The sequence below is a fragment of the Triturus cristatus genome, chromosome 8, assembly GCF_964204655.1.
Source record: "Triturus cristatus chromosome 8, aTriCri1.1, whole genome shotgun sequence".
Taxonomy (NCBI): Eukaryota; Metazoa; Chordata; class Amphibia; order Caudata; family Salamandridae; genus Triturus; species Triturus cristatus.
The window spans coordinates 1379806335-1379834166 of NC_140591.1; the positions used below are offsets into that span (position 1 = coordinate 1379806335).

General features: G+C 43.0%; 1 protein-coding gene across 3 annotated transcripts in view; it reads left to right on the plus strand.

The window, feature by feature from the left end:
* Window positions 1–27832, plus strand: part of USP16 (ubiquitin specific peptidase 16) — a 337101-nt gene that overhangs the window by 122389 nt on the left and 186880 nt on the right. For all 3 annotated transcript variants that reach the window (XM_085623085.1, XM_085623084.1, XM_085623086.1), the window contains exons 8-10: window positions 4159–4292; window positions 6605–6692; window positions 25596–25680. In XM_085623085.1, coding sequence (XP_085479211.1) covers window positions 4159–4292; window positions 6605–6692; window positions 25596–25680 — 307 coding nt within the window. The remainder of the gene's footprint in view (window positions 1–4158; window positions 4293–6604; window positions 6693–25595; window positions 25681–27832) is intronic.

Below are 27832 nucleotides of genomic sequence, written 5' to 3' on the forward strand. Positions count from 1 at the left end.
ATCTCAATCAATCGGTGGAATTACCTGTCTTTTTCTCGCAACCTCAATCTGTTGCAGAAAGGGCTCTACACACACTTGATGTTAAGAGGGCCTTACTGTACTACATACAGAGAACACAACCTTTCAGGAAAACTAAACAATTGTTTGTTTCCTTCTCTCCACCACATAAAGGCAACCCCAGCTCTAAATCAGGGATAGCTAGGTGGATTGTAAAGTGCATACAAATTTGCTATCAAAAGGCACAAAGAACATTATCTGTTCCACCTAAAGCCCACTCTACTAGAAAGTTAGGGGCTTCTATGGCTTTTCTAGGGAACATACCCTTAGATGACATCTGCAAAGCAGCCACATGGTCAACACCGCACACCTTCACAAAACATTACTGTGTAGACGTGCACTCCTAGCAACAAGCTAGTGTGGGCCAGGCTGTACTAAAGACAATTTTTCAAACCGCTGCAACGGATACCGGTGGTCGCCGCTAAGGTTGGGTACTGCTATGTAATCTATGCTAAGTGTACAATCTGCAGCTCATATGCCTCGAACGGAATATGCTACTTACCAGTATGCATCTGTTCTTGGCATGTAGAGCTGCAGAGTTGTACACGCCCACCCGCCTACCTGTATCCGTTCCAGTCCATCTTATTTAGATACAACACACATGGGTTTCTCACTGTTATTACTACGCTCCATCATTTCCCTGTTGGCGAAAAACAATCTGAGGAGGGAGCCGAAGCCCATGCGCAGTACGGACCGAAGGAGGAGTCACCGAACTCGTGACTTCCAAAGACTGTCCAAAGAACAAAAACAAACTGCAAACATCCGGGCCCAACACCAGATGGCGATCTATGCTAAGTGTACAACTCTGCAGCTCTACATGCCAAGAACAGATGCATACTGGTAAGTAGCATATTCCTTATGCGAGCCTAGGAACTGTCTTCAGAGAAAGAAGTCGGGGTGCCTGGAAATTCATGAGCAGGTTAATGTGTACTGCTTTTTCATACTGTTTGGTCTTCTATACCACAATCCCTCCTATGTTACCATAGAACTTGCTTTCTTCTAAATTCAAACAATCTCTAAACTGGATATTTCCTCCATTATAACATTTTAAAAAGTTGGTATTAGTTAGGGGGGATGGCTATGATGTTCCGTGTTGATTTTTGTAGGATATTTGTGATGAAAAACAGGTTGTGGCAGAAAAGCTTAACCCTTCATTTCACTTTTTTAAAGGCAATACAATAATAACCTTCCCACTGGGGATGTGTTTTTTTATCAAAACATTGTATTGAGGGTGTAGAGCTCTGTGTTTTCTAAGTCTCGCCCTTTTTATTTCTGTTCTAATTCCATTGTGAGTCTTTATCATCTCCTGTGGCAAACCCCATGCCCCCAGTTGATGTCTCTTCTCTCTTATATTTTTCCGGAAGTTACTGGTAAACGTTGTTCTAGTTGAGCCATCTTGTTTCTAATTTTTTTCTAGATGACTTGATTACATTTATACTTAACATATGTACATGGTTTTTGCATGATTATGAATCATATATATGCATTAGTATTACAGCAATAATTATTTTCAAACACTTTAACATAGACCTCATCCAGAAAATCAGGTGGGATCATAACATTTACATTTACAATGCATTCCTCTCATTGTGGTCCACAGCGATCTAGGAGCATCAAACATGCTGGGTCCTCTGCTTACAAACTATAACCCTCGTCCGAATAACCCATACAGTACCTCCACTATATAGAACAGCAATAATTGCTTACATACTTAACTAGTATCTGTTTATGGTGGACGCTCATTTGGGGAAAATCTTAGTATCTTAGTTAATTCATGCCATATGTCCAGAGCATTTGAAAACTTGGGATCAGTTTCCACAAGTTTCATTCTATCACTTTGGCCGCACACTATTCTACTACGTCTTTTAACCATCCAGTGACCACCAGCGCTACAGGACTCAACCAATGTAATGCCAGTGTTTTCCTGACTAGCAGTAGCATAAAAGTCTATTAACGTTTTCCTTGTGGAATGCTTTGTACTGAAAGCCCCAATGCCCAACAGGGACACCTGAGGACAGCACCGCATTTCTATTTGTAACCTGTCTTTGTACATATGTTTCACATGCTCCCAGTAAGCTTGGAGTCTAGAACAAGACCAAGAGAACGATGACATGTCACTTCTGCCTTTTCACATATGGGACATTGTGGGGACCTTGTGCTGTCTAGCCTGTGAAGCATAGCAGGGGTAATGTATGCATAATTTATATGGTCAAAATGTATGAACCGAAATTGTCTATTATTGGACACCTCACTAATAGGAGTGAGTGTGTCCTGCCATTGTGTATTTGTCTTGCCTGTAGTTGGTGGTATTTTGGTGTCTGTTTGCACTGCTGTTTATGTGCAGGTTACCACTCCTGTGCCCCCATCTGTTTGCAGTATTATTCTCAGTGTAGCTGAGCTCCTCAGCGCCTCTTCTTTTGTATCCCATACTCTCTGTGCTACCCACTGGATTGCCCCGTAGTGCTAGAACTGACACTTTCCCATCTGGAATAGGTCCGTCGCCTGTTCCCATGTGATTATGCCTTGCGGTGTTGTGGATCCCTTTGCATGTAAGCCAGGAGCACACCTGAAATTATTTTCTTTGCACCATGGGGTGTTTTCTTATTGCAACCCCTTTGAAGGAAAGGAAAACAGACTGGGGTGTCTCACTCTTCTCTATAACATGTTAGACTCCTCTAGATCAAGAGTGTTATGAGTCAGGCAACCTTGTCAGACATACTCTTATCTGCAGCAGTTATTTGTATTTGTGGGAACTCTCACTCTGAGTCCCTGAAAGCAGTAGTCACATACAGCAATTGGTGTTTATAGTGATTGGTTAATTATTAAGTATAATCAACCCACACATAGTAAAACCTGTTACTAGCCGAGCAGCCATAATATAAAACAAGAAGAATATTAGAAAACCCAAAGCATCTTGTGTCACACGTCCCTACTATCTCTAATAATTACACTAATCTCTACCTACTTTTAAATCTGTTATCATCAGTCCCATTTTATGATATTTGTGAAAGATTAGATCCTTCCTCTTTACTTTATGCCAAGAAATGTATTTTCCCTGCATACCTGTGAGAAGCTTTCAGGGCTGCAGTCTGATATCAGCTCCCCGGCATTCTCCCCAAACAACCATTCTTTGTCTTCCCCTCTCAAATGCTGAGGTCTCTATATACCTTTCTGCCCAACGATTCTCTGTGGAAAGTTGAGAGGAAGTCACGATGCAGCTTCATGTATCTTCATTCATCTTCATCACTGCATGAACAGTATCCGAAAGGTGAGCAATTGTATCAAAATATGCTACCTTCTACATTAGATCCGCGCTCAGCCGCACGACCTCGAAATGTTGCTTACTTCACGTAGCTTTCTGAAAATCAGAATGGAGGATTTCCTCTTTGCTGGGTTGCTGTTATTTTTGTCGTGCTACAGTCAGCCTGTTAATAAGATAATACGGAGATTCTACACACTTGGCTATTATAATTCAAAATATACGTTTTTTAGACCATAAGCCTTTTTTTTCTCTTTCCACTCTGTTTATTAAACTTAGATAGTCATACAGCAGATGTTTAGTATAACCACAGTTATGACAAGCAAACCAAAAAAGATTTACCTTAGTGTTCAGTTCAAACCATCAGTGACCCATTACAGTTCTTCGCCATTTTCTTTCGTAATGTTCCCTTCCCAGTGGGTTCCACCCATTCAAACGATTGCCTCCCTTTTGAGCTATCAAAATTGGTTTCAGTGTTTTCTGACCATTCTGATTGGCTTGCTCCTTCCTGGTCTGCTTTTTCTTAAGCCAGGTGGGCTATGCAACAAGACTCAGCCTACTATTGGCCACTATTTCACTGTTTGCAAACTCCAAAAATAATGACTCGTTTTGATGGACTGTTTCTACAATGTGCTGACATGGAACTCTTCATTTCTCCCATTCCTAATTATGAGATGTGAAACAACACAAGGGATATTGTCTTAGTAATGTTAGCAGTAGATATGTGGTAATGGTACTTGCGGTGGTGATGAGTGAGATTGATGTGGTTGATGTAAAATGTTTTTGTCCTTTTGATGAAAGTTAGGTGGTTTTGAAAGAAAAATAATTAACTCTATTTGCAGGAACCTTTGGCGATAAAAGTGGAGCAGCTGCCGGGATCTCTCACATCGTCTATGTGTCAGTTTCTCACTGACATAGTGGAGACAAAAAATGGAACTGTCACACCTAAAGAACTCTTCTCTCAGGTCTGTAAAAAGTGAGTATCTGTTCTTGACAATGTGATGGATCAATAAAGGGACACTTTGAGATATAGACTTTATAACTAACCATAGGATTTTTTTTTAAACGTCACACCCAGTAGCACTCTTTACCTAAATAGTCTGGGTTGCTTATAGTGCTTTAATATGTTATTTTGCTAATATCCTACATATTGCTTGATTAAACACATCTTTCTGACACCAGACTATTTTCTCCCGACTGATCACTGTAGTTATCTGACGTATCGCAAAAAACATTACCTAACTTGGGAATACCAGAGTTTGCAGACACGCATTTGGATTTGTTTATAATGTGAAAAAGTTAGAACGTATTAGCCATATAATGTAAGGTCTGTTTCAGAATTCGTCTTCATCTATGTCAATTAAAAAAAAAAAAAAAATCAAGATACTAAGCTTGAAGTACGTAGCTTGGCAAAGTCTAATGTTTTGAACGTTACTGTTGAATACATCTGGATACATATTTGGTGCTACATGGGTCGATTTCACATTTATTGCAGTAAATACATTTATATTTTTTATACAATACTGTCCCTAATATTAACATAAAAGAGGTACAAATAGTGAATTGAAATGAGAAATCCTTTAGATGAAACCAACTCTATAGAGCAAACTCATGTAAGTAATAGAGTTATAATTTGTCATAAAATAGATAATCCAACCATAAAACTGGTGGTTGGTTCACTAATTAGAGATTTTGGTCCAGATGAACTGTCTAACTGATGTTGCTGTGTATTGCCATACAGCTCCTGGTTTATTTAGAGGAGCAGTATTAAAATGTGGTTCTTTGTCATTACAACCACTTTATGACACAGAAAGAACATTGTGTTGTAAAACTACTCAAAGCTATTCTAATTAAATTGCCAGTACCACTCCTAACTCTAAACCAATGCGTAAAACATAATCCTATAGTTAAACATAGGCCTACATCCTAAACCTACACCATGCTTACACCATATTTACTTCCAGTGCTGTTCTGTTCTGTATTTTGGTGAATATACACTTTAGTAGAATATGTTTCCAATGATTTAAATTAGCTGTCTGTTCTGGCACGTTAAATAAGTGGGACTTGAAAACTAATATGCCGGGCCATTTTTATACTCAAATGTGTTGGTACAGTTGCTGGCATCTCTACCTGCAAAATTAAGACTATTGTGGTTGCTGAAGTGTGTATTAAATCTATTTTCCATGTAAGGAGAGCTGAAATAATTGTGTTAAAAATAGTTTAAAATAAAATATTTATAGCTTGCGCCCACAGCAATTGTTTTGCCCATGTGATATTTTGTTTCACAGTTTGTTGGCAGGTAGTTTATTCTTTGAGAATACCCTCCTGCATCTGGAGACAAAGCCCCACACCCACCCAACAGCTCTCCCATGGCTCGACTTGCTTACGTTCCTGCTGGTATACCTTCTCTTTTTATTTATTTCAAAGGCCATACGAGTGTTCTTCTTAAGGTACACTGTTTACTTGCATTAGATCTAAGCCTTTACATTTTATGGTGATCAGGCTATGTAAATGTGATTCGTTCATTGGCTTCATGTTGACACTGCCTTGATTTCTTCAGGCAATAAGATCAATCATTACAGTCTTTGGCCAAGTCATCCACTGGTGTTTCCTGGAAGTCTGGCTTGATTTCAAACTATATTACTTTGTTTTTGTTCTCCCTATTACTCTGTACTAATGAGTTTGAAATCTAAGAATTAGGACATATCAGAACTCGCCACAGTAGCACAAGTCCTCTTCCTCCATAGAACGCTTTTCATTTCCTCTATCACAATACATTTGAAATTGAGATATGAAACCATCTTTTTCACTCTTAAAGCTGCCACATTGAATCAGAACTAAATCAGAGGTGTGAATAATTGTAGACTGGACTAAATATTATTCGATAAGACTTCATGCCTTCACAGTATTGTTAAGCATTAGATTTATTGCTCTGTGGGCTAATGTAACCACTGGAGGGATCTGTGTTTGACTACATGATCACATGTTTGGATCCTTGCTGACTAACTCCGCTTTATATACTCTTGAGGTCATTAAAATGAGTGCCATTGAGTTGGGTAACATCTGCCACTGAACGCTATGCGTGAGTTTTACAAATACACATGTTTTATGTTATGTGTTTTTAAATATAAAAGCATGGTATTTCTTCAGGTTTTTCTCGAGTGTCAACAAACAATATTGCAATTTGAAGTGTCCTGTCATCTAAAAGATCAACTCTTTACATTGTATGCAACTTATGCTTTCAAATCTAGAAATCTATAATAATAATATTATATTTTATATTTAAAGAGCAGTACGGTTTAGAGGATATCAGCAGCAAGATAGTCAAGAATTACTGCGTTATCTGTTGGATGGCATGAGAGCAGAAGAAATCCAGGTAAAACCATATAATTTCTAAAGTAGAAAATGATTCGGGGATAATGCTTTCATCACATACTCAAATAGGTTATTTTCCTATTCTCACTCTTCCTTTTCAGAGTATTGTCACTTTTACACTAGGCGGGTGATCTACTTTTATAAGTGGTTTATTGTAAGTTATTGGTCAGGGGCATTACACTTTGCACCTTCACTCACTTTTAGTATGGGTTCGCAGTGGGTGTTTCTGTACTGTATGCACATTGACATTGGCTCTCTGTGACTGGCTCTGTTACCTCTCACAATTAGTCATTAATTAAGTGGTGCCTTTTCTTAAGAACTGTATCAGCAACCATTCCTGTACAAGACAACTTAAGCAGTCTTACAAGCAAATTGTCAGATATTTTATTTGCATCAATAGCAGTAATTATTAAATTGATTCTAAGAGTATTGTTAGCCATAACAGTATATTTAGAGTTTTGTTACAGATCTAAAATGTTATTAAACTTGTAAACTCTATTGAGCAGTGTTGAGCCATACATCAGATTGCACCATTTAACAATGGTCTTTCATGAAGTAATTATAATATTAAATGTCTAAATGTGTGTCACCTAGGAGCTCACACTGGATCTGCTATGTGTACTCCTTCTGATGGTCCTGTGAAGCTGTTCAATGACTGTAGGGTCCTTAAACCGAGATGCTCGATTTTTAGTTTGTGATTGCTTGTGGCTCTGTCTCTTGGAGTGAGCAAGCTGCTGCGGTTCTGAGGAAACACCTAGCGAGGTGTACCCAGGCAAAAGCAGGGCTGGGAGCTCTGCTGATGAGCACAGTGGTTGGAGTAGGTGTGGAAGCTCTGAACAAACACCGTTACATGGTATTGGGCAGTGGCACCCTTCTCTGTCCAGATGGAGGGCTAAGCCTGGCATCGTCATAACCCCATTGGGCAGTGATAAGCACCTAGCACGACTGAAAACGACAATTGCCACCTCCTCCCCCTTCCACCTGCTCTGCTGCCGCTGGATAGCAGCAGCAATGAGGCATTAGATAGGTGCTGCATGTGTTTTTCTTAAATACAGGGCTCTGATGTTTTTAGTAGGGCAAATGTGGATACAGCCCTCATTACAGTGTTTTACATTCCAGGGCATTGTGAGGACTGGTCTGTCGTACGGGCTTTACGTATTAAGAGCACTGATTTTGCTGGTATGGAACACAAAAGTCAGGCCAGTATCCACTTTGCCCCATTTTTTTCAGTGCCTCAAAATGTAAAGAACCATAACCAGGCACGTATTTGCAATACCCCAGGGATGTTTGAAACTATACAGGTAGTTCAGTAATGCCCCAGTTGGCAAAGAAAGACTGGGGTAATTCTGGGATGCCTGTGATTCTTTGTCATGCTGCTCTATGAAAATCGGCCTAGGAATTTTGTTTTACATTCTAGGGCACTCTGGAAACAAGACTAGCTGTGGTGTTTGACGTAATGGGGATTTGTGGACAACAACTATGTGCTTTACCTACTGGTGCATTCTAAAAACTACCTTGCAATTGTGTTTGACTTGTGAGGCATTGTATGGTGTTTACATTGTAGGGCCTTCTGAAAACCAGCATGAATATTTTGTATTCCACAAGGGCCTTCTGAAAGCCTTGCTGACTCTGATATTTTACATACAAGTATCATTTGGGGTTATTTATTCAGCACTGGAAAAATCCTATTGAGAAAACTGGCCTTGCCATCATATGTTCATTAACTGTCCTTGTAACAGTGATGGGCTTTGTGGTCTAGAACAGTAGCTGTTTGGGTTCCAGCCTCATAAGCATCCAACCTCCTTTTTCCTCTTGATCCCTCCTTGCCGCTGAAGTTCTTGTTCAGGTTCCTACCTTTGCCTTTGCTGCAGTACCTCTTCTTCGCAGAGCTCAGGCTGCCATCCATGATTCCCACCTCAGCTGTCTGTGACTTTCTCCTGAGTCCTCGGAGTATGCCTACCTTTACTCTGCTAGACCTGTTCTATGTGTGAGAGGGTAACTTGCACTGCTGCTCCTGCACATGTTGGTAACCATAGTCGGTGCAAAAAGTTGAAGTTTTAGGTTGCACTTGATTATCAAAAGTATGCAGCTGGCTCGAACGTTGGCTAATGGACTCTAAATCCCTGCACTTGATTCTACACTCGGGACCACCCGCAACCCGGACCATCTTTGTGATCTGGCGGCAGGCTCTGTGCAGGATCGGGTGGTGGGCAGACTTACCAAGGAGACTCCTACTGCAACTGCTTGAACTTTCGGGGTTCGCGGCTTGGACTCTATTGGAATGTCAGCAGTTGGCGATATCCTCCGGGGCCAGACCCTCAAATCATTCCAACAACTACAAGCCGACTTCCAAATGCCCTGTTACCAATTTTACAAATACCTCCAATTTCAACATGCCTTCTCCCCTTACCTTACGTGACAAGACACCTTCCCTTACTTGAAACCCCATTGAGGCCAAGATGTTTTGGGGCGAGATGGGTGCAGACAAAATCACAGCGCTATGCCGCTTGGTTACCAATAGTCACAATACACTCCGCAGGACTAGGGAGGCTTGGCAGGATGATCTGGGTCCCCTTGACGAGGACGATTGGGTGGAGGCTCTTGAATCCCCGCACAGCTCAGCCATCGCAGCGAGTCTTCGCCTTATACAATTCAAATACCTCCATAGGGCATACTTTACCTGCTGCAGACTCTGGCGAGCTGGGATGATGGCATCTTCCTCATGCCTGCGCTGCGGGTCAGCTGAGCGCTCCTTTCTGCATACGGTATGGGACTGTACTGTCCTGTCGCACTTCTGGCATGGGGTGCTGGCCTGCCTCTCCAAGGTCTTGGGGTGGGACGTTCCACAGTTTCCGCGCCTAACTATGCTTCACATTACCGATGAGATCGGAGGTAACAGATACAAAAGGCACTTGCTATTCTTAGCGCTTACCTTAGCTAAGCGTGACATTGCCATGGCGTGGAAGGCGGCTTCTCCGACCTCAGTTGGGGCCTGGAAGCGTGGTCCTGATTTCTCCATGGGGCTGGTGATCCTGATTTTCAAGGCACGCAGATATCCTCAGAAACACCCGAAAATATGGAAGCGATGGACTGATTATCACGGTCTCTATCTCGAGCCTGTCCCACCGGCGGGAAGTGTTAATGATCTGCCATGCTGATTACTTTCTATCGATTCAGTTCTATGTATCCTCATGTTTTAGACAAATTCACTGTAAAAAGTTGACATCTTTACTACTGCCATATTATGTATGCGATGTTTTGGCCCGGACCCTCCAGAGCTCTTTTTTGCCTGTCATCAATAACATTTGTTGTGAAAAAAAAAGTATGCAACTGAAAGTGAAGTTTGCCCAGCTGATGCACATGTGATAGAGGTTCTCTGAGGGCAAGGAAAGTTTGCACTGCTGTGCCCATCTGGTACCTGTTTTCTGTTTACATAGGAAGGTTTTACTGCTGATCCCCACGTGATACCTGTTCTGTGCGTGTGAGGAATGCCTGCACACTTCATGCCTATTTGATACATGTTCTGTCCATGAAGGAAGCTTGTATGGCTGCTAGCTGCACCGATACCCGTTATATGTGTGCAAGTAAAACTGTCACTTGTAACGCTTCAGTGGAAACTTACCTGTTATGTGTGTAGGATGAACCATGCACTGCTGCTGTTAGTGCTTTCCCTTTTCTGTGTACAAGTTGAACTTGTTCAACCCTGGCAAGACCCGGCATGGCTTTGACACCCTGTGCTTCCACTAGTTTTCCTCTATCACCCTGTTCTTTGACTTGAAACCTGCACTCAGCTCTCCTTGCTTTGTGTGAGGGAGCCTATACAGCTGTGTAAGATGTACCTGTTTTGTGGGTGATATAGATGCTTGCACAGCTGGTGGCACTACTGATTCGTGTGTAATATATATCATGTGTATCTGAGCAAAGCTTGCATTTTTGATACCTATGTTGTATCAGCTGTGTGTGTGTGTGAGATGGGAAAAGCGTATGCTTCTGCTGTTAAACCTATCCTGAGTGTGAAAAGGAAGTGTGCTCTCTGTGTCACTTCTTCCTGGAACCATATGGTGCACTGCTGTGTGCTGATTACCTCATTGCATGCCCTGCATTACTCACTTCCACCTCTTGAGCCTTTACGCTCCTCATCTCAAGTGCTCTTGTACATTGTGCTTCTCACCCCCCTTTGGATTCTACATTGCTTACCCACTTGCATTCTGATCTCCCTCCTCTCCCACACTTCGATCTTGCAGTTCCACCACCCCCCAGGCATTGAGCTATAACGCTCGTTAGACTCTGAACTGCTGTGCCTTCAACTGTGAGTTGCTCACCTCCTAAACACTCCTCCCTCCCCACCTAGGTTGATGCCTGCGCTGCTCACCCTTCCACCTCCTTTTCTGCTTACCCAATGGCTTCTTTAGATCCTGTGATGGTCTCTCTAGGACTCTGCACTGCCCCCATAAATACTCCACCTCCTGATCTTGGACTCTGTATAGCTCACTTTCCCTTTGTCCTCTGCACTGCCCCCATTGATTCTCCACCTCCTTCTCTTGGACTCTGTATAGCTCACTCCCCCCTTGTACTCTGCACAGCTCACTAACCCCTTGTTCTCTGCACTGCCCCCATTGATCCTCCACCTCCTTCTCTTGGACTCTGTATAGCTCACTCCCCCCTTGTACTCTGCACTGCCCCCATTGATCCTCCACCTCCTTCTCTTGGACTCTGTATAGCTCACTCCCCCCTTGTACTCAGCACTGCCCCCATTGATCCTCCACCTCCTTCTCTTGGACTCTGTATAGCTCACTCCCCCCTTGTACTCTGCACAGCTCACTAACCCCTTGTACTCTGCACTGCCCCCATTGATCCTCCACCTCCTTCTCTTGGACTCTGTATATTTCACTCCCCCCTTGTACTCTGCACTGCCCCCATTGATCCTTCACCTCCTTCTCTTGGACTCTGTATATCTAACTACCCCCTTGTACTCTGCACTGCCCCCATTGATCCTCCACCTCCTTCTCGCTGCACTGCCCCTCCCCTTAGATTCTGAGAAGCACCCTCTTCTTACCATCGCATTGAATTTGCTACAGCCCCTCACTTGACGGTGTGAAGCTTCTCCTCCTCGAGCTCCCTGCTGTTCCACCTCTTGCTCCCTACACTTTCTATAACATTTTTGTTGGCATTTGTTTGCTGAAAATGGTTTCACCAAGATCCACATACATACAATAGAACACAGTTACTGCCTGGCCATCCTTGGCAGTCTAAACTCCATTGCACTAAGAACAGATACGTGACAGGTGTTCGCAGTGAGGACTAACTCCCATACCAACAAAATACACCCCCCCAAGACGTAAAGCAGCAGTGCAAGCTTCTGTGTATGTGCAAAAAGAGCTTCAGCAACTGCTACTCGTGCATCTCTTCTTACAAACGTCTTTTCAGTTTGTGAAACCAAAACGATTGGCATAGCCACCGCTTGTTGATTCTTCCAAGCCTTCGCTTTGCAAATCTGTGACTTATTTTTAGATCATTGATGAAAAAAAAAATCTAAATCAATATTCACATTATAAAGATGCATTGTTCGTTAGACTCTTGACAGCTTCCCACAGTAGTTCTGTGGTGGTCTTTTCTTCATGTTGAACATTGAGTATTTGGACCCTGATTGGACTTCAACTATTTCAAGACTAGTTTCTGTTTAAGTCTTCGAATTGACATTTAATTTAGTATTTTCAGTGTATTTTAAAAATCTGAATCCTATTGAAATGTTTTCTTATAATCACACTAATGCCTTTCCTAGGTAGAACGGCACTTTAAAACAATTTTAAATAAATGTGCAGATTTTTAATAATAATTTGATTTGAACATTTTACTCATTATCACTTCAGCTTGTTTAAGTTAATAATTGCTTTTTAAAACTTTTTATTATTGAATTGAAAGTGATGCACTGAATTAATGTATCTGTCTTTTGCAAAATTACCTCATTCTAGAGGGTGGGGGTCTCTGTGGGAGGCTGCATGTGTTGTAGGAGCCGTTCACCCCCGTCTCCCCCTCAAAAACACACCTCTCTATGGATATGGGCTTTCCAGCAGACTGCTATAACTGTTTAACTGCTGTCACCAACCCTAACCTTCCAGAGAGGGGCTTTATCTCATTAACGTCCCCTGCCCCCCCACCCCTTTATTGCCCCAAGGAAGTGTTATCTGCATTTTCCACCGGCCTAAGAAATGTGTTTGTTTTACTGTGTCATTTTGATTATTTCACATCTCTCTGCCTGTCTAAAGTGCTTCCCATTGTAGTGCATGGATGGTGAAGCAAAGTGCCCATGCACTGCAGTGGTGGTGCATTTGTTCTCCTAAAAGTGTTTCGAAGCTCCAGTTTATGCTGCACAGATGGAGATTTTGCACCTAAATGCATTTTTTCTGCGTTGGCTCTTACATTGAATTAGATGATTTAGTCATTACCCTTTGGGTGTCGAATGAATCTCGTTTGATCTTCACCGATAGTCACAAATGTAGAATAGGCAGGACTGGTTGCGGCAGCCATATAGTCACAAATGTAGAATAGTCAGGACAGGTTGCGGCAGCCATGGATCACTTTTTTATCAAGCATAAAGAAGAAATTTGGGTCTTAAACTGGAGGTAAAAAAAGCAATATTCCAAAAACCAGGCCCAACCTCCATAATAAGCCCAGGATAACCTTTTCCGAATTTTCTTTTTTTTTTTCTTTCAGGAAGTTAATATTTTTATATTATGCAAGCAGCAATGTTGCAGCCTCTGGCTTAAATTGTACTCCAGTTTTAGAACTAATCTTTAAAATCCCACTGTGAGAGAGAAACACGAAAGAAAAGTGTCTTTTCAGGTTAAAGCTCACAATGTTGAAAAGCATGCACTGCTCCTTTAAGAGCGTTTAGGTTTGATCGTTCAGCATGCACCATCATGGCAGTTTGCCTCATAGCCACAGTAGTTTTTTTTCTGGTTTGTGCCGAGTGGATCGCAGAACACTTGAGGTCTTCTTTTGAGGTTCTCTTCTCAAACTTTGACGTCTTACACGCTTGTAGAATTTTAATTCATTTTTATCCATCTTTAAAGGGATTTTCTCCACATATTCCCTCAGTTATGTCACACATTAGGAGGATGCATCTGGTTCTAATGCATCCTTAATCTCCGACTGGACCTCCAGAGTATCGTACCTCTCCTTCTGCATTGTCTCCTAAGAGGCATTAAAGAACAAGCATTGAAAATGCAATAGGTATTGCCTTTGATTAAGTTAAAGCCATTTTCTTTGCTAATGGTATTGTATAGCAAAGCAAATGGCTTTAACTTAATAAAAGGCGAGACCTGTTGCATTTTCAGTGCTTGTTTCTGAATGTTAGGAGTGAACTGAAAGATTGTATGTTTTTTCAAGCAAAGTGAAGAAGTGAAGGAAGAGAGCGGGGGTAGACGGAAACAAGGCAGAGGGGGAGAGTGATACAAAGGGGTGACAGGCGTCGAGGCAGAGAGCGAGGGGAGACGGAAACAAGGCAGAAGAAGAGAGTGACACACGGGGGTGAGGCGTTGAGGGAGGGGAGACGGAACCTAGAGGAGAGAGACGTACACACACATAGAAGTGGAGTGGAATAGAGGGTGAGATGGAAACCAGGGCAGCGGGAGGGAGATATACGCAAGGGGTCAGAAGTGGAACGAGATAGAGAGGGGGAGAAGGAAATCAGGGGAGAGGGAGAACTACCGCTGGAGGTCAGAAGGGGGGCGTGAGAGAGAGGGAGAGGGATACAAGGGCAGAGAGAGAGACACACAAGGATTAGAAGGGGAGCGAGCGAGAGAGAGAAGGAAACCAGGGAAGAGAGAGAGAAACGCATGGAGGTCAGAAGAGGAGAGAGAGACAGGGGAGGTGGAAACAAGGGCAGAGAGAGACACACGGGGAAGTGGAGCGAGATAGTGAGTGGGAGGGGAACCAGGGCAGAGGGGGAGACACGCATGGAGGTCATAAGGGGAGAGAGAGACAGGGCAGAGAGAGATACACAGGTGTTCAGAAGTGTCCTCTTACAGACAGGTCAATTCTCATGTGAATCATCTGTACCAGTGTGAGGAGACTGAAGGAATACAAACCCTCGCTCAACAAAAATGTACGCTTTGATTCCGAGCTTTAACCTTGCAAATAGAGTCCGAAGCTAAACCAGGACCGTTAAGGATGCGAGCTTCTCCCGGGTCTTAGTACAGTATAAACTTTTAAGAAAGAAGAAAAATACGCCCTAAATGGGAAGTAAATCAATCAACTGCTATAAGCATATATAGTTGCTGGTGACTTATCCTAGAAAGCAAGCCAATCGAAAAGGAAAGCTGCCCGTTAGCAGTCACCTGACATACTCATGGGAAGCGCTGGATGGCGCATGGTGGGCTGCACAACAGCTTTTTCATGGTCCACGACCCTTCAGTGCACTCAGCTGCACTCAGTGCCGTCTACTCGGGGTTGTCAACTATGCCACCAGAAGGCGGGGTTTAAATAAATACACAACGTGCACTGTCCATTTCGGAGCAGGTCACCGAGGTAAAATAACAAAAAACAGCATTAGTTTCCATATGCAGTAACACAAAGTAGATAATACCCTCCCATTCCACGTGTCCGAATTATGCCCTTAGCTCCTAAAACCATGACCCCCCCCCCCCCCCCCCCCCCAACTGAGCAATGTTTTTTGTTTTTAACATGCATAACTTAAGTGCAGTCAAACTGTGTGTCGCTAGGTCAACCTATTTCTAGTCTTGGGCTGTTCTGTCACGGGTCTATTGTTATCAGCTGTGTTATGCTAAATGTTTCGGTCGTTGCCCATCAGGACTACAACTCCCAAAATACATGCAGTTGTGCAATGACAGCCAAGCTATCGAAAACAGTGTCCTTATACTAGCATCCGCGTAAGGTCGGTAAAACGCGTACCAATGAAATGAGCAATATTTGCAAATAATACTCCACAATGCTATGAGATCAGTGCCATGGTGGAGTGTACTTTATTAAAAAAAACATAACTCGCTGCAGTATGCACCCTTCAAAGCGCCAAAATAATTAAATATTTGAACTGCCAATACACTTTCAACGTGTGGTGACCGAAGAGGGGTACATCACCGAATTTCCAATCATGGGCCTTCTTTTTTACAAATGACCTGGTGTGGACTCACGCCAAACGGTTCAGTTATGGCAAACCTAGAGCATTACTCCAATAATGCACTGATCTGTTCATTAAAATCACATGCGTGGAAAGACACCGTCCGGATGAGAAATCAATCTGCTCGCTTTACGAGGGACCAGTGTTTTGTTGGGAATGATGTTAAAATGTAAATTTAAAAACAAGCAGCTGTGTCTCTGAGAGAGACAGAGGGAAGGGTCTTCTCGGGGAGACCGAGGGAAGGGGAAACAAATAGTGCTTCCCCAGTAATTAAAGGCCATAGTGTAACGCCGCCGGTAAAAGATCCAATCCCGGTGGGCGTGAATAAAAGGAGACAGGGTGGCAACAATCAGCGAGTGACATGCCTTCGGTGCAATCATTGCACTGCCTTTGGCATAATTTGTGACGCAAAACGACACGCACTAATCAAAACTTAAGGCGGAGCTGGGACGAGGTTTCTGGAATCGTATCGATTCCAAGAAGCCTCGTAAGACGAGAGCAGCGCATGCGCTGCTTACGTCAGGCAAGACCTAAAAAAGGAATTGTTTTAAGAGTAGGGTTTTGAATGTGCCAGGAAGTATGGTGCCTTGCTATGTGTGCGTATGTTATGTTATACAGACTTGTAAAGCGCGCGATTACCAACTAGGTGTCCTGGCGCTGTCCACTACTCCTTAGTCCCAAGAGTCAGAATTATTTGCTGAACAACCACGTCTTCAGTGATTTTCTAAACTGCAGTAGGTTATCCATACGTCTCAAATAGAGCGGCAGTCCGTTCCATAATTTGGCTGCGCCGTAGGAGAAGCTGCGTCCACCCCAGCGAGCCTTCTTTACAGCGGGAATCATGATCAAGCTGTCATCCGATGAACGGAGACGCCGGGCAGGGACATACCTTTTAAATTGTTTAATCAGGTAGTCTGAGCCATCGCCATTTAAGGCTTTAAAGACCAGGCATAGAGACTTGAAGTGAATTCTACTTTTGATAGGAAGCCAGTGAAGGTCTCGGATGGCCATTGATATGGGTGAAAATTTTGGGATGCCCGTTAGAAGTCTGGCAGCCGCATTCTGCAATAGCTGCAATCTGTGCAGCATAGTTTCCTGAATATTAAGGTACAGACTATTACAATAGTCCAATCTGGACGTTACGAGGGCCATTACCACAATTTTTCGACATTCTAGAGCGACCAGAAACAAGATCTTTTTCAAAATTCTTAAAATATAGCCTATTTTAGAGGCTACCTCCTTAACCTGTAGTGCCATGGACAGTTTGTCATCTACCACCATCCCGAGATTTTTTACCTTATTGACCGGGATGGGGAGAGACCCCAATTCCGGAGGCCACCAAGATGGGGTCCAGAAATTAGGGTTATTCCCAAACAGCATGACCTCGGTCTTGTTTGAGTTCAGCCTAAGGCAATTATTGGCCATCCAGTGGGCCACTTCCGACATACAGGACTGAAAATTATGGTCCAATCCCTCTTCCCGACCAGGAAGTAGAGACACCACGATTTCCGTGTCATCTGCGTAAGAAGTGACACTGAAACCGTGGCGTCTAATAATGGGAGCAAGGGAGGACACATAAATGTTGATCAGGGTGGTACTCAAAGAGGACCCCTGCGGGACCCCACACGGAAGAGAAAAAGGTTCGGAGGAAACATTTCCTAAGGCTACTGTTTGGCTCCGATCGGAAAGAAAGGAGTTTAACAATTCCCACGCTTTTTGTTGAATTCCACCTTTTCTTAGCCGGTCCATCAACAGACTGTGATGGACCGTATCGAACGCGGCCGATAGATCCAAAAGGATCAAGGCCGCTCTGCCTCCCTGATCCACTGCCGACCTGATCTGTTCTGTGGCCGTGATCAGAGCGGATTCGGTACCATGTCCCTCCCGAAATCCATGCTGGGAGGAATCCAGCATTATGGTATTCCTCACAAAGGCAGTGAGTTGTTGGTTCATTGCCTTTTCCACTAATTTAGCTGGAACAGGGAGACGAGAGATTGGCCGGAAATTGTTTGGATCAGAAGGATCCAGGTTAGTTTTTTTCAAAAGCGGGAGAATGGAAGCCTCCTTCCAAGTTTTCGGGAATGTCCCTGCTTTAAACATTCCATTAAAAATAGTAGTGAGGTATGTGGCTACAGGCACGGGAGCCAATTTAATGATTTTCAATGGACAGGGGTCCAATGGGGATCCAGAATTGGCTTTAGCCAGTAGATCCAAGGTATCCTGCAGAGTAAGTGGCCTAAATTCCTCCAGGAGTACTGACGGCAAGGTCAGATCTTTGGCCTCCGGTTCGAACTCCCGCTCAGTCCTAATAGAGTCACTGAGACTGGCAAAAATATTGTTGACTTTAGTTAGAAAAAATGATGCGATTTTTTCACAGAGTTCTGTACTAGATGGCACGGAGGCGAATTTAACTGAGGATAAATTTTTGATGGTGAAAAAAAGCACTTTTGTGGAATTTTTAGCCGCAGATATCTGAGCGGCGTAATGCTTCTGTTTTGCATCACGTATCATGCGTTTATAAGTGGCCATACTAGCCAAATATAACAGTTTTTCCTTATCCGTGTATCCCATCCTCCACTATCGTTCCAGTTTCTTACATGTACATTTTTGCTGTTTTAATTCCCCTGAGTACCAGGGGGCAGAGGGCGCCCTTCTTTTAAAGACGGCTTGTTTGGGTGGTGCCAAGTCTGCACAGGCCTGCGTAAGCCAATTTGTGTATGACGAGGCAGCCTCCTCCACATTACTGGCAATGGGAGTGAGAGAAGCATTAAGTGCCCTAGTCAAGGTCTCTGCATCCACCCTGTTCCAGGCTCTGACTTCTCTCCGCTCTGTTTGGTAACGCCCATTGGTTCTGTGGGGTGTGGGAGTAAGGTTAAACATAACTCCCGCGTGGTCTGACCAAGCCAGAGGTAACAGATCTGAAAAGGATAGTTCTGGAGTGTTGGAAAAAACCCCATCATGGGTGTGTCCAGCCAGATGTGAAGGGCCAGTTACGCGTTGAGACAGTTCTGCTGTTTCCATGAGATTTAGAAGGCGAGCCGTGTCAGGGTCATCTGCCTGCTCAAGATAGAAATTGAAATCCCCTAGAATAGTGTGTGAGTTCCCCAACAGAGCATTCTCTAAAAGGGTTCCTACTGTGGGGAAAAAAGAGGATTTAGCGCCAGGGGGACGGTAAATGAGGATGCCTTTAAAAGAAAAATGGCTATATGTGCTGTTAATGTGCCACGGTGCATCCAGGTCATGGGATTTACCCTATAACCCCTATATGTGTGTGGGTAGAGACCCGCACAAATCTCAGAAAAACAAAGTCCTGGGCACACGTTACAAGGTTAAGGCAATGGTTAATAAAGTTTCATGCATCTGGAGAGTTTGTCATATAAGGTCCACTCAAGTAGTTTAGAATTTCTTCAGTTATTTAATCTTTATCGTCAAAGGACGCAACCAGCCAACACGTGTTTCGTCACATAGTGTTTGGTTATAGACTCGGTAGTCAGGAAGAAGCACAAATCTGCCACCGACACTTCGGTCCCTCCTAATAGGGAGAGCAAATAGTTTGACACAGCAGTCTGTAAGACGTTTGGTTCAGCAGAGATGCGTTTCAACACTGCCAGCATCACTGCCCCTCTTGGCGATATGACAGAGTCTTATGAGAGTCCCTGGCAACGACTATATGACTGGGAGCAATAGTTTTGACAGTGAGTTTGTTTTTTCCTTTCCACCACCTACAAGTCCCGGTTGCGCTGGACTCAATGGTTTGAATATTGACAACCAACAATTAACTTTGTGTTAGAACATATAGTGTGTGACACAAGGTATGTCCTGCCCTCCTCTTATGTCATCCAGAGTGATCTCGTACCAGGGAGAGGAATCTTGCACAACAAAACTACTAGCACCCACTATCATGTTTTGCAGTGCCGTTTGCAGTCTACCACTCAATGTGATTTCACTCTGTATTCCGTCGTTGTTATGTGTCATAGACCTTATAATGCTGTGCATTCAGACCCAGATATCCTATTGCTTTACATGTTCAAATTACTGTTTAGTTTGGTGCTGTAACAAGGAAATCATTTAAACCTACAATTGGTTTATTTACAGTAATTTTAGGAACCCGAACAAATGGAGTAGGGCGAGTAGACTCTTGGCTCTCATGATAAGTGTCACATCTTGTATGTCCTGACAGACAGTTAGGAGGAAAACTGATATTAACACAATATTACTAAAGATCCCGGGGCAAATAACTATAGTTACATTAAAGCCTGGGTCCATATGAGCATGTGAAAAAGGCCTGAAACCTGTCGACAAAATATGGGGTGTAGGGCCATCGTATCCCAGAAACACCCCATGTTTAACTTTAACTATACTATGAATACTCACTAATAAAGGGATACCTGGGTGTTTCAAGGTATTTTTATCTCATAGAAGACCCCAGCAGCATATTATATGAAGTGCTCCCTGGAAAATGGTTGATCCCATCCTAATTTTTAGGGACCAGTGAAAGACCATATGAAGAAGCAGTGGGTGAAGGTCTGTAAACAATACCATGAGGGTTTCTCACGGGTCAGACACTCCTTCTTTAAACGTAACATGCATGGCATGTCTAGGCAATATAGTATGTAGGATACCTTTTTGTATATGGGTAAAGGCCAGTACTCATTGCTGTCTGTTGCAGGTAAGGCCTTTTACATACCCCATTCCACAAGTGACCATCACCACATATACCGCTCTCTGCCACTGTGATGACGCATCTCTTTGATATGATAGTTAACGGTCTCTGGTCACCCCAGCATCAGGGGTTTCACATCAGCATTCTTGAGCTCCTTGCTTTCCAACTAGTCCTTAAAGCTTATTTCAGAGCATAATGTCCAATATGACACGGAAAAAGTCTGGAGGAATGTGGATACTTTATTCAGCTCATCCGCTCTCTAACTGCGAAGCACACCGTCAACATTCTAAGGTGAGCTCCCGGACATTCTAACCAAGGGTAGAGGGGGGGGGGGGTGGACGGGAGGAACCAAGGGGGGAAAGGCAATAGGGTAAATACAACAGTAGTATTGATCAAGGCCATCAACATGACCATGATGCATTATCTTCAGATACAGTAGGGCACTTACTCCCCACAGCTGTCAGTACTGGTGCAGAAGATTTGGCATTCGGCAATTTACCATGGGATACATCTTTTACCAGAATACCTCCCGGGAGTGGACAACAACTTTGCGGACCTGCTCAGCAGGATGCGCCAAGAAATCCACGAGTGGGAACTCAATTTACAAGTCCAATTCCTTAACTTACAGAGGTGCGAGCTTCCGCAAATAGATATCTTTGCCATAAACACAAATGCCAAAGCTTGGCCTCCAAGTTTCTACATCCATAGTCCATGGACAATTTCTATGGTTGAACTGGTCGGGGATATTTGCTTATGCTTTTCCCCCTCTCCTTCGATATGTGGTCAGAAAGCTATGACAAACATCTCCCACCCTTCTCCTGGTAGCCACAACGTGGGCCAGACAACTGTGGTTCTTCACCCTACTCGAGATGTTTGTTACTCTGCACAAGAAGCTCCGCAACAGACTGGAGCTTCTCAATCAAGAGCAAGGCAGCCAGACCCCAGGAAGTTCAGTCTAGCAGTCTGGCAACGAAGGTCTGACAATGTGGTTATTTGAATGTTTGACAAGAACGTATAGATGTTTTGAAAGCAGGAAGGCCTGCTACGCAGCAAAATGGAAAATGTTTGACCACTAATGAAACTCAAGGAGTTTAAACCCTCTTAAACTTGCTTTCCAAGACATTGGTAGTAACTTCACCTTCAGAAATCAGGTTTAGCATTCAATTCCATACACCTACATCTTACAGTCATTGCTGCATATATGCAGAAAAGAGAACATTCTTCTCTTTTCAAAATTCACATTGATAAGGCTTTTATGGAAGGCCTTAAAAGAGATTTCACCTAGAGTGCTGCCTGTCCCACTATGGAACCTTAACATATCATGGGTCCCACCTTCGAGTCATTTTATTCAAGTCCTTTGCAGTGCCTTTCCTGGAAAGTAGCTTTCCTTCTAGCTATCATTTCATTAAGGCGCAATAACTTGCAATCCCTCACCTCCAAGTCCATCAGAGTAGGGTTTCTAGCAGAAGTGATCCAAATTTGCTTCCATTTTAATCAAACAATTCAACTAGCAGTCTTTTTTCCTCTCCCTGACTCTGTAGATGAGAGAGCTGTTCACACCCTAGATGTCAAAAGTGACTTAATGAACTACATTGACAGAACTTAGCCTTTTTGCAAAACTCAGCAGCTTTTTGTTGCCTTTGCTAAATCTCGTAAAATACACCCAGTCTAAAAATCTGGCATAGGTAGATGTACCGTTAAATGTATCTAGACCTGTTACCTGTAAGCATAATGGGGTTCTCCCCACTCCTCCAGTCCACATTCTATTAGGAAGAAGGGGATAACCATGCCTTTTCTAGGGAATATTCCCATAGCTGAAATCTGCAAAGCAGCTATATAGTAACTTAATGCACCTTTACTAAACACTACTAAGTTGATATTCTCGCCCGTCAACAGGCTAGAGTGGGCCAAACTGTATTAATAACTCTGTTTCAGACATATGCATCATCCACTCACAAGCCACCTCTTAGGGGAGTACTTCTTTACAGTCTATGCAGAGCATGTGTATCTTGAGCCACACATGCTACTAATTGAATATGTTACTTACCCTGTAAGCATCTGTTCGTAGCTTGTAGCGCTATAGATCCACGTGCACTCCCCTCCCCAGGGTCAGTGTTGTTTGCCCATCTCTTTAACATTATGTATATGCTTTATTTTTAAAAGCCATTGGCATTGTCCCCACTTTCTCACTATCAACCACTTCATAATTACACCCATCTGCTGTACGGAAAACGGATTATGAAGTTGGTACCCTTGCACATTCCTAAGGGAGGAGTCAAATTATATGTTGTTACTTGTAAGAACTTCTCCGAAGAAAAACAACTTGTAGGCCTGAACCAAGCACTAGATCGAGGAGTATGCAGAGTATGTGCATCTATAGCACCACAAGCTACGAACAGATGCTTACAGGGTAAGTAATGTATTCCTTATTATAACCTCTTTAGGGCTTTCCTATGGTGAGACACCATTCAGTCTCATGGCAACTAATTCTAATAGCTCCTAAATACTGTCTGACACAGTCAATAAGCCTATGGAAGCCAATTCATAAAAGTAACAAACAAAATGTCTAGGAAGGTTGTGCTGCTGTTGATGATCACTTTAACAGTGAGAGTCAGTGAAATCCATACCTTCCGCATAAAAGAACCTTTTCTTCGCTTCCACAAAGACCAGGTCACATTGTGGATGAAACCCCACTTTATTCCTAAAGTGCCTCCCAATATTCATCCCAGTGATTAGGCAGATCTGAAACCTTTGCTCCAGAATCCAGGTAGGAAGAGCACTACACACCTTACACATTTGTATTACTTTTATGAGTTACGTTGACAAAACCAAAGACTTTCACAAGTCTCGCTAGCTGTTGGATGCATTTGGACATGCTCAAAAAGTCAGCCCCTTCTAAGCAAGTGATAGTTCAATGGGTAGCAGTGACCATTGCCTTCTGTCACTCAAAAGCAGATCAATCTCGGCAAGGCCCCTTGATGGAGTGCTCAACCAGCAGCACTTAACTTAAACAGCTCTCTTCCCTAAGGTGCTGATACATATACAAGACATTTTGTAGGGATTTATGGTAATGAGGTTTTAGCGTTCAGGGAAGGGTAGTGTTCAGGGGAAGTAAGACATTTTTAGGGTTTAGGGGTGGTAGTAAGATTTTAGGGTTCAGGAAAGGAAGTGTTGACGGGTAGTAGGATTTGTTTTTAGGGCTCAAGGGTGAGTAGTATTAAGCGGAAGTAAGGAGTTTTTTGGGTTCAGGGTAGGTAGGTGTTTAGGAATTGTAATGCGTTTTTAGAGTTCATGTAAAGATAGTTTTAAGGAGTAGTAAGGGATTTTTTAATGGGTCAGGGAATAGTAGTGTTGAGGGACAGCAAGTATATTTTAGGGTTTGGGATAGGTACCCGCAAACTCTAGTAAATAAAAGCGAAGATTCTCTCCTGCAAAAACTAGCAGGTATCACTCCCTCATATTCTGGCCTCATTTGCTTGAATCCCCAACAGCTATTTCAACAAAAGAAAGAAAGAAAGAATGTGAGTTATCATTGACTTCATCCTGTCGCTTCTGTATGTATTTTCTTTTGGAGTGCAGACCTAACGAATCATCACAGTGACTGTACATTAATTGCTTCTCTTTCTTCATGCTTAAGCCCAGCCACAAGGTCATCGCAGCACCTTTGTAAGGTCCTCCCAAGTGTCACAAACAACACCAAATCTCTTCCCACGTACTCCACGTTATGAAGCCAAATTCTGCCAATTATGCATAACCAAACAAAACAAAGTATCCATTTTTGTGACTACCTGCAATTGCTTCGAGGGCTTTTTCAGTGCTGTGAGGTCCTATACAATCACTACAGTGCAACATTAGGCAGTATAATATAACATAGGTAAGGCTAATTTGTTAGAGACATAAAAGTAGTGCAATAAGCCTAAGAATACAGCAGTATGTGTGCAGTCATTGGTGAAACCATGGCATGCGGAGGCGAAGGAGAGATGGACTGAAAAATCTTGGGTCAACACAAATGCTTTTAGCTTTGTTGTTTTTCCAATACCTAATGGGGTTTTTCTTTAACCCCTTCCCTGCTCTTGACGGAACCGTTCCGTCATGAGCCACGGTTGGCGTGTGCTCATGACGGAACGGTTCCGTCATGACAATCCTGTCGGCGGCCGCTCCGCCTGCGCGGCGCTGTTTCCCCGCCTGTGCGGGGCGACAACGCAAATGGGCGGAGTCATGACGGAACCGTTCCGTCATGAGCACAGCTCAACTGTGGCTCATGACGGAGCGGCTCCGTCATGAGCACAGGCCCACCGCGCTGCCCCCCTGCCCCCCCCAGCGCTGCAGCGGAATGTCCGCAGCAGCGAAGGGGTTAAAGTGAACCATGTTTTGGGTTACAGCTACTGTATTAGGAGAGGTATAACAGAGAGGTTGTTTATGCATCACAGATTTCTTGCAGTGCCTGCCATTGCTGCATAAAGGTCGACTAGGGGTTCATGCTGCTATGATTGTCAATGTCAACACTTTGCAATGAAATATAAGCTTAGTAAGCTTGCATTTCAGAAAACTTCATCTGGGGTGCATTTCAATATGATTGGGTTTTATTTCTTAGACTAAATTTGTTTCCCAGTTTCCGGCTAACGTGTTTTTCAGGCTGCTTCCTTACTGGAGAGCTGTAGTCCTCCAACTTGGCATTATCATCCTTGTTCACAGTTTGCCTTGGCAAAACTAGTTTTCTATCATCATGCACAAGAATGACACTGCCGATGTTAGACAAATAATCTAGGAAGACATTGAGCAGCATATTTCTGTAGTATGTGAATAATACTGATCACATGAAAATCTTCTCCGGTTTTCATAAAGTCTTAAGTATCATAGCAATGCACTCAAAAATAGCTTTGCAATATATTAGAATATATGGCAGGAATAGATAAAGCAATGATTTGAATGTTTAACAGAAAGGCTTTAACATCGTATGACCAGAAATGGCAAATGTTAGTTTATTTTTCAGGCAGTAATGTGCACTGATCAAGCAGAACTAAAGGCGTCAACAAATCTATATATATATATTGTCTATTCAAATTGATTTTTTATTAAATTGTTTTTGGTCTTATTCCCAGAGACTAAAGACAGGAATAATGAAACATATGAAAAATATGGCTGAAATAATAGAGGATGAAGAGGAGATAAGGAAGAAAGCCAACGGTAATTTGTTTAATACTTTTTAAGTATGTAATTGAACAGTGCATAAATTGTCATTCATTAGAACTTGGCCCCCACTGAGCATAGACAGGAAGGGGAAGTAACGTAGTTGACCAACAAAATTAAAAAAACGATATGTAGAGTAAGTATACATACCTAGTGTTTTTGTGATTCTGACATTTCCCATCATCTTGAATTTTCCTCCTCTTCAGAGATAACAGTCCTGCATATATTGAAGTACCCACTATGTATACAGTCTTTTTAGGACACATAGCTTAGACAATGGCTAAAAACCTCCATGCTAATCTCTGCTGTAAGTTATAGGTCACAACTTCGAGTTCTCGCAAAGCCAGCTCAGTTTTCCATCTTCCTTAAGTGAATTAATCATTGTCCATGAAAGTTTGTTTTGATGACTATTGTTTAATGCTCATGGAGGTGGCAAAAACGTGATATGAATGTAGATAATTCATCCTATCTGTTGTGTCCAACCAATATTTTATTCTCTCTTATTGAGCATTTTACAGATTAGTACATGGTCATGGGACTGTTGGACTAATGCATCTTAGGGATCTACTGAGGAAAGGAGTAGATAATTCACATGATTCTCAAAGAATCTGTTTTTTAAACTGCTCATTTCGTGCTCTGTCTAACGCACTGAGCCTGACTCGCATTGGCTGGGGATGGGGACGTCATTCGGCTTGTTGATGGGTGGAGTCTTTTAGAGCTCCCAGCCCTCTTAAACCTTGCAGCAGCGCATACGTGCACGCACCGAAGGCATTTTAATTTTTAGACCTTAACTGTATCTTTCACTAAAACTTGCATGTTTCACAGTCCTCTGCTTTATTGGAGGAAATTGTGTTTTAAATATGTTTTTTAAACTGCTCGTCTCGCGCTCTAACATGCTGAGCCTGGCTCGCATTAGCTGGGTGGGAAGCCAATCGGGCTGTTGATGGACAGTGTTTGTTAAAGCTCCTGGTCCTCTTAAACCTGGCGGTAGTGCGGACGTTCCTAACAGGCGTCCCAAAGGCGCCCTTAAGGCAAGCTCATCTGCGCCTGTCAGCGTCTGTCGGGGGCCATCCATTTTGGCCAAATGTTGGTGTACTCCTCTAAGGATCTTGGATCCTTATCCTCAAACTACCACCCTCTTGAGGTATCCCTCATCCAAATACTGGACAAATTACTCATCTCCAACAGCCGGACTCCTCTCAGTCGGAGAGGTTGCTGACATATACTACTACTACGGATAATGGCACTCAGAATTTTTGAAATCTTGCATCTCTTGCCGTAATTTACAGAAAATGTTATTTCGTTTCATTGTGCCTTTCAACTGTCAGCAGTTCTCACTTACGACAGAAATTGGATAACCTTATGTACGTAGTTTGGCTTACTTTGTGAAGATTGTACTTATTTAGCCTTAAATTATTTTGATCACCATTCTGCCATAACTTACTTGGATAATTATTTGAAATACATATTCAGCTCATGAAAGCTTTGTCTTGTTAGCAACCTGTGAGGGCCAAGGAAGGAGCCTTGAAGACTGACGGGTAATTGCAGAGTATGTAGTTGCTTTCTCAACATTTTATGGGACAGAGGAGCTGTATGCAGGTTCTGTTTGGAAGTTTCCTAGTACAAGCACTATTTCAGAGAGAGAAATTGAGCAGACCTTTATCTTTTGCAACAGAAAATTTGTTTTGCCTGTACATTCTGACTCCTCTGCTTGCCAGATCAAGCCACTCTATTCAAGTCCCCAATATTTATAAGGTTTTTGAAGGAGCTGTTGTACATTTCCGACTTCCCCTTTTATTATGATCCTAGGCCCTTAATTTGATTCTAACCTTGATGTGTTCTCTGTTTGAACCTATGTATGGCTGCCAATTATGGCTTTTAATGTGCAAAACAGTGTTTTTGGTGGCCATCACTTTGGTTCGATGCACCAGTTAACTGCAAGCAGTGGGCGTTCCACCTCCCTCCCTTTTGAGAACAAAAGTGGGTTTTCTTCCGAAAGCTGCTATACCCTCCATACGGGGCAGTCCATTGCACTTTCCACGTTTTTCCCACTGCTCCATTCCACCAAGGATGAGAGACTTCCTAGACTGGAGCCTTGTAGGGCGGTCAGCTACCAGCAGGACGAAGGATTTCTGAAATGGTCAATTTT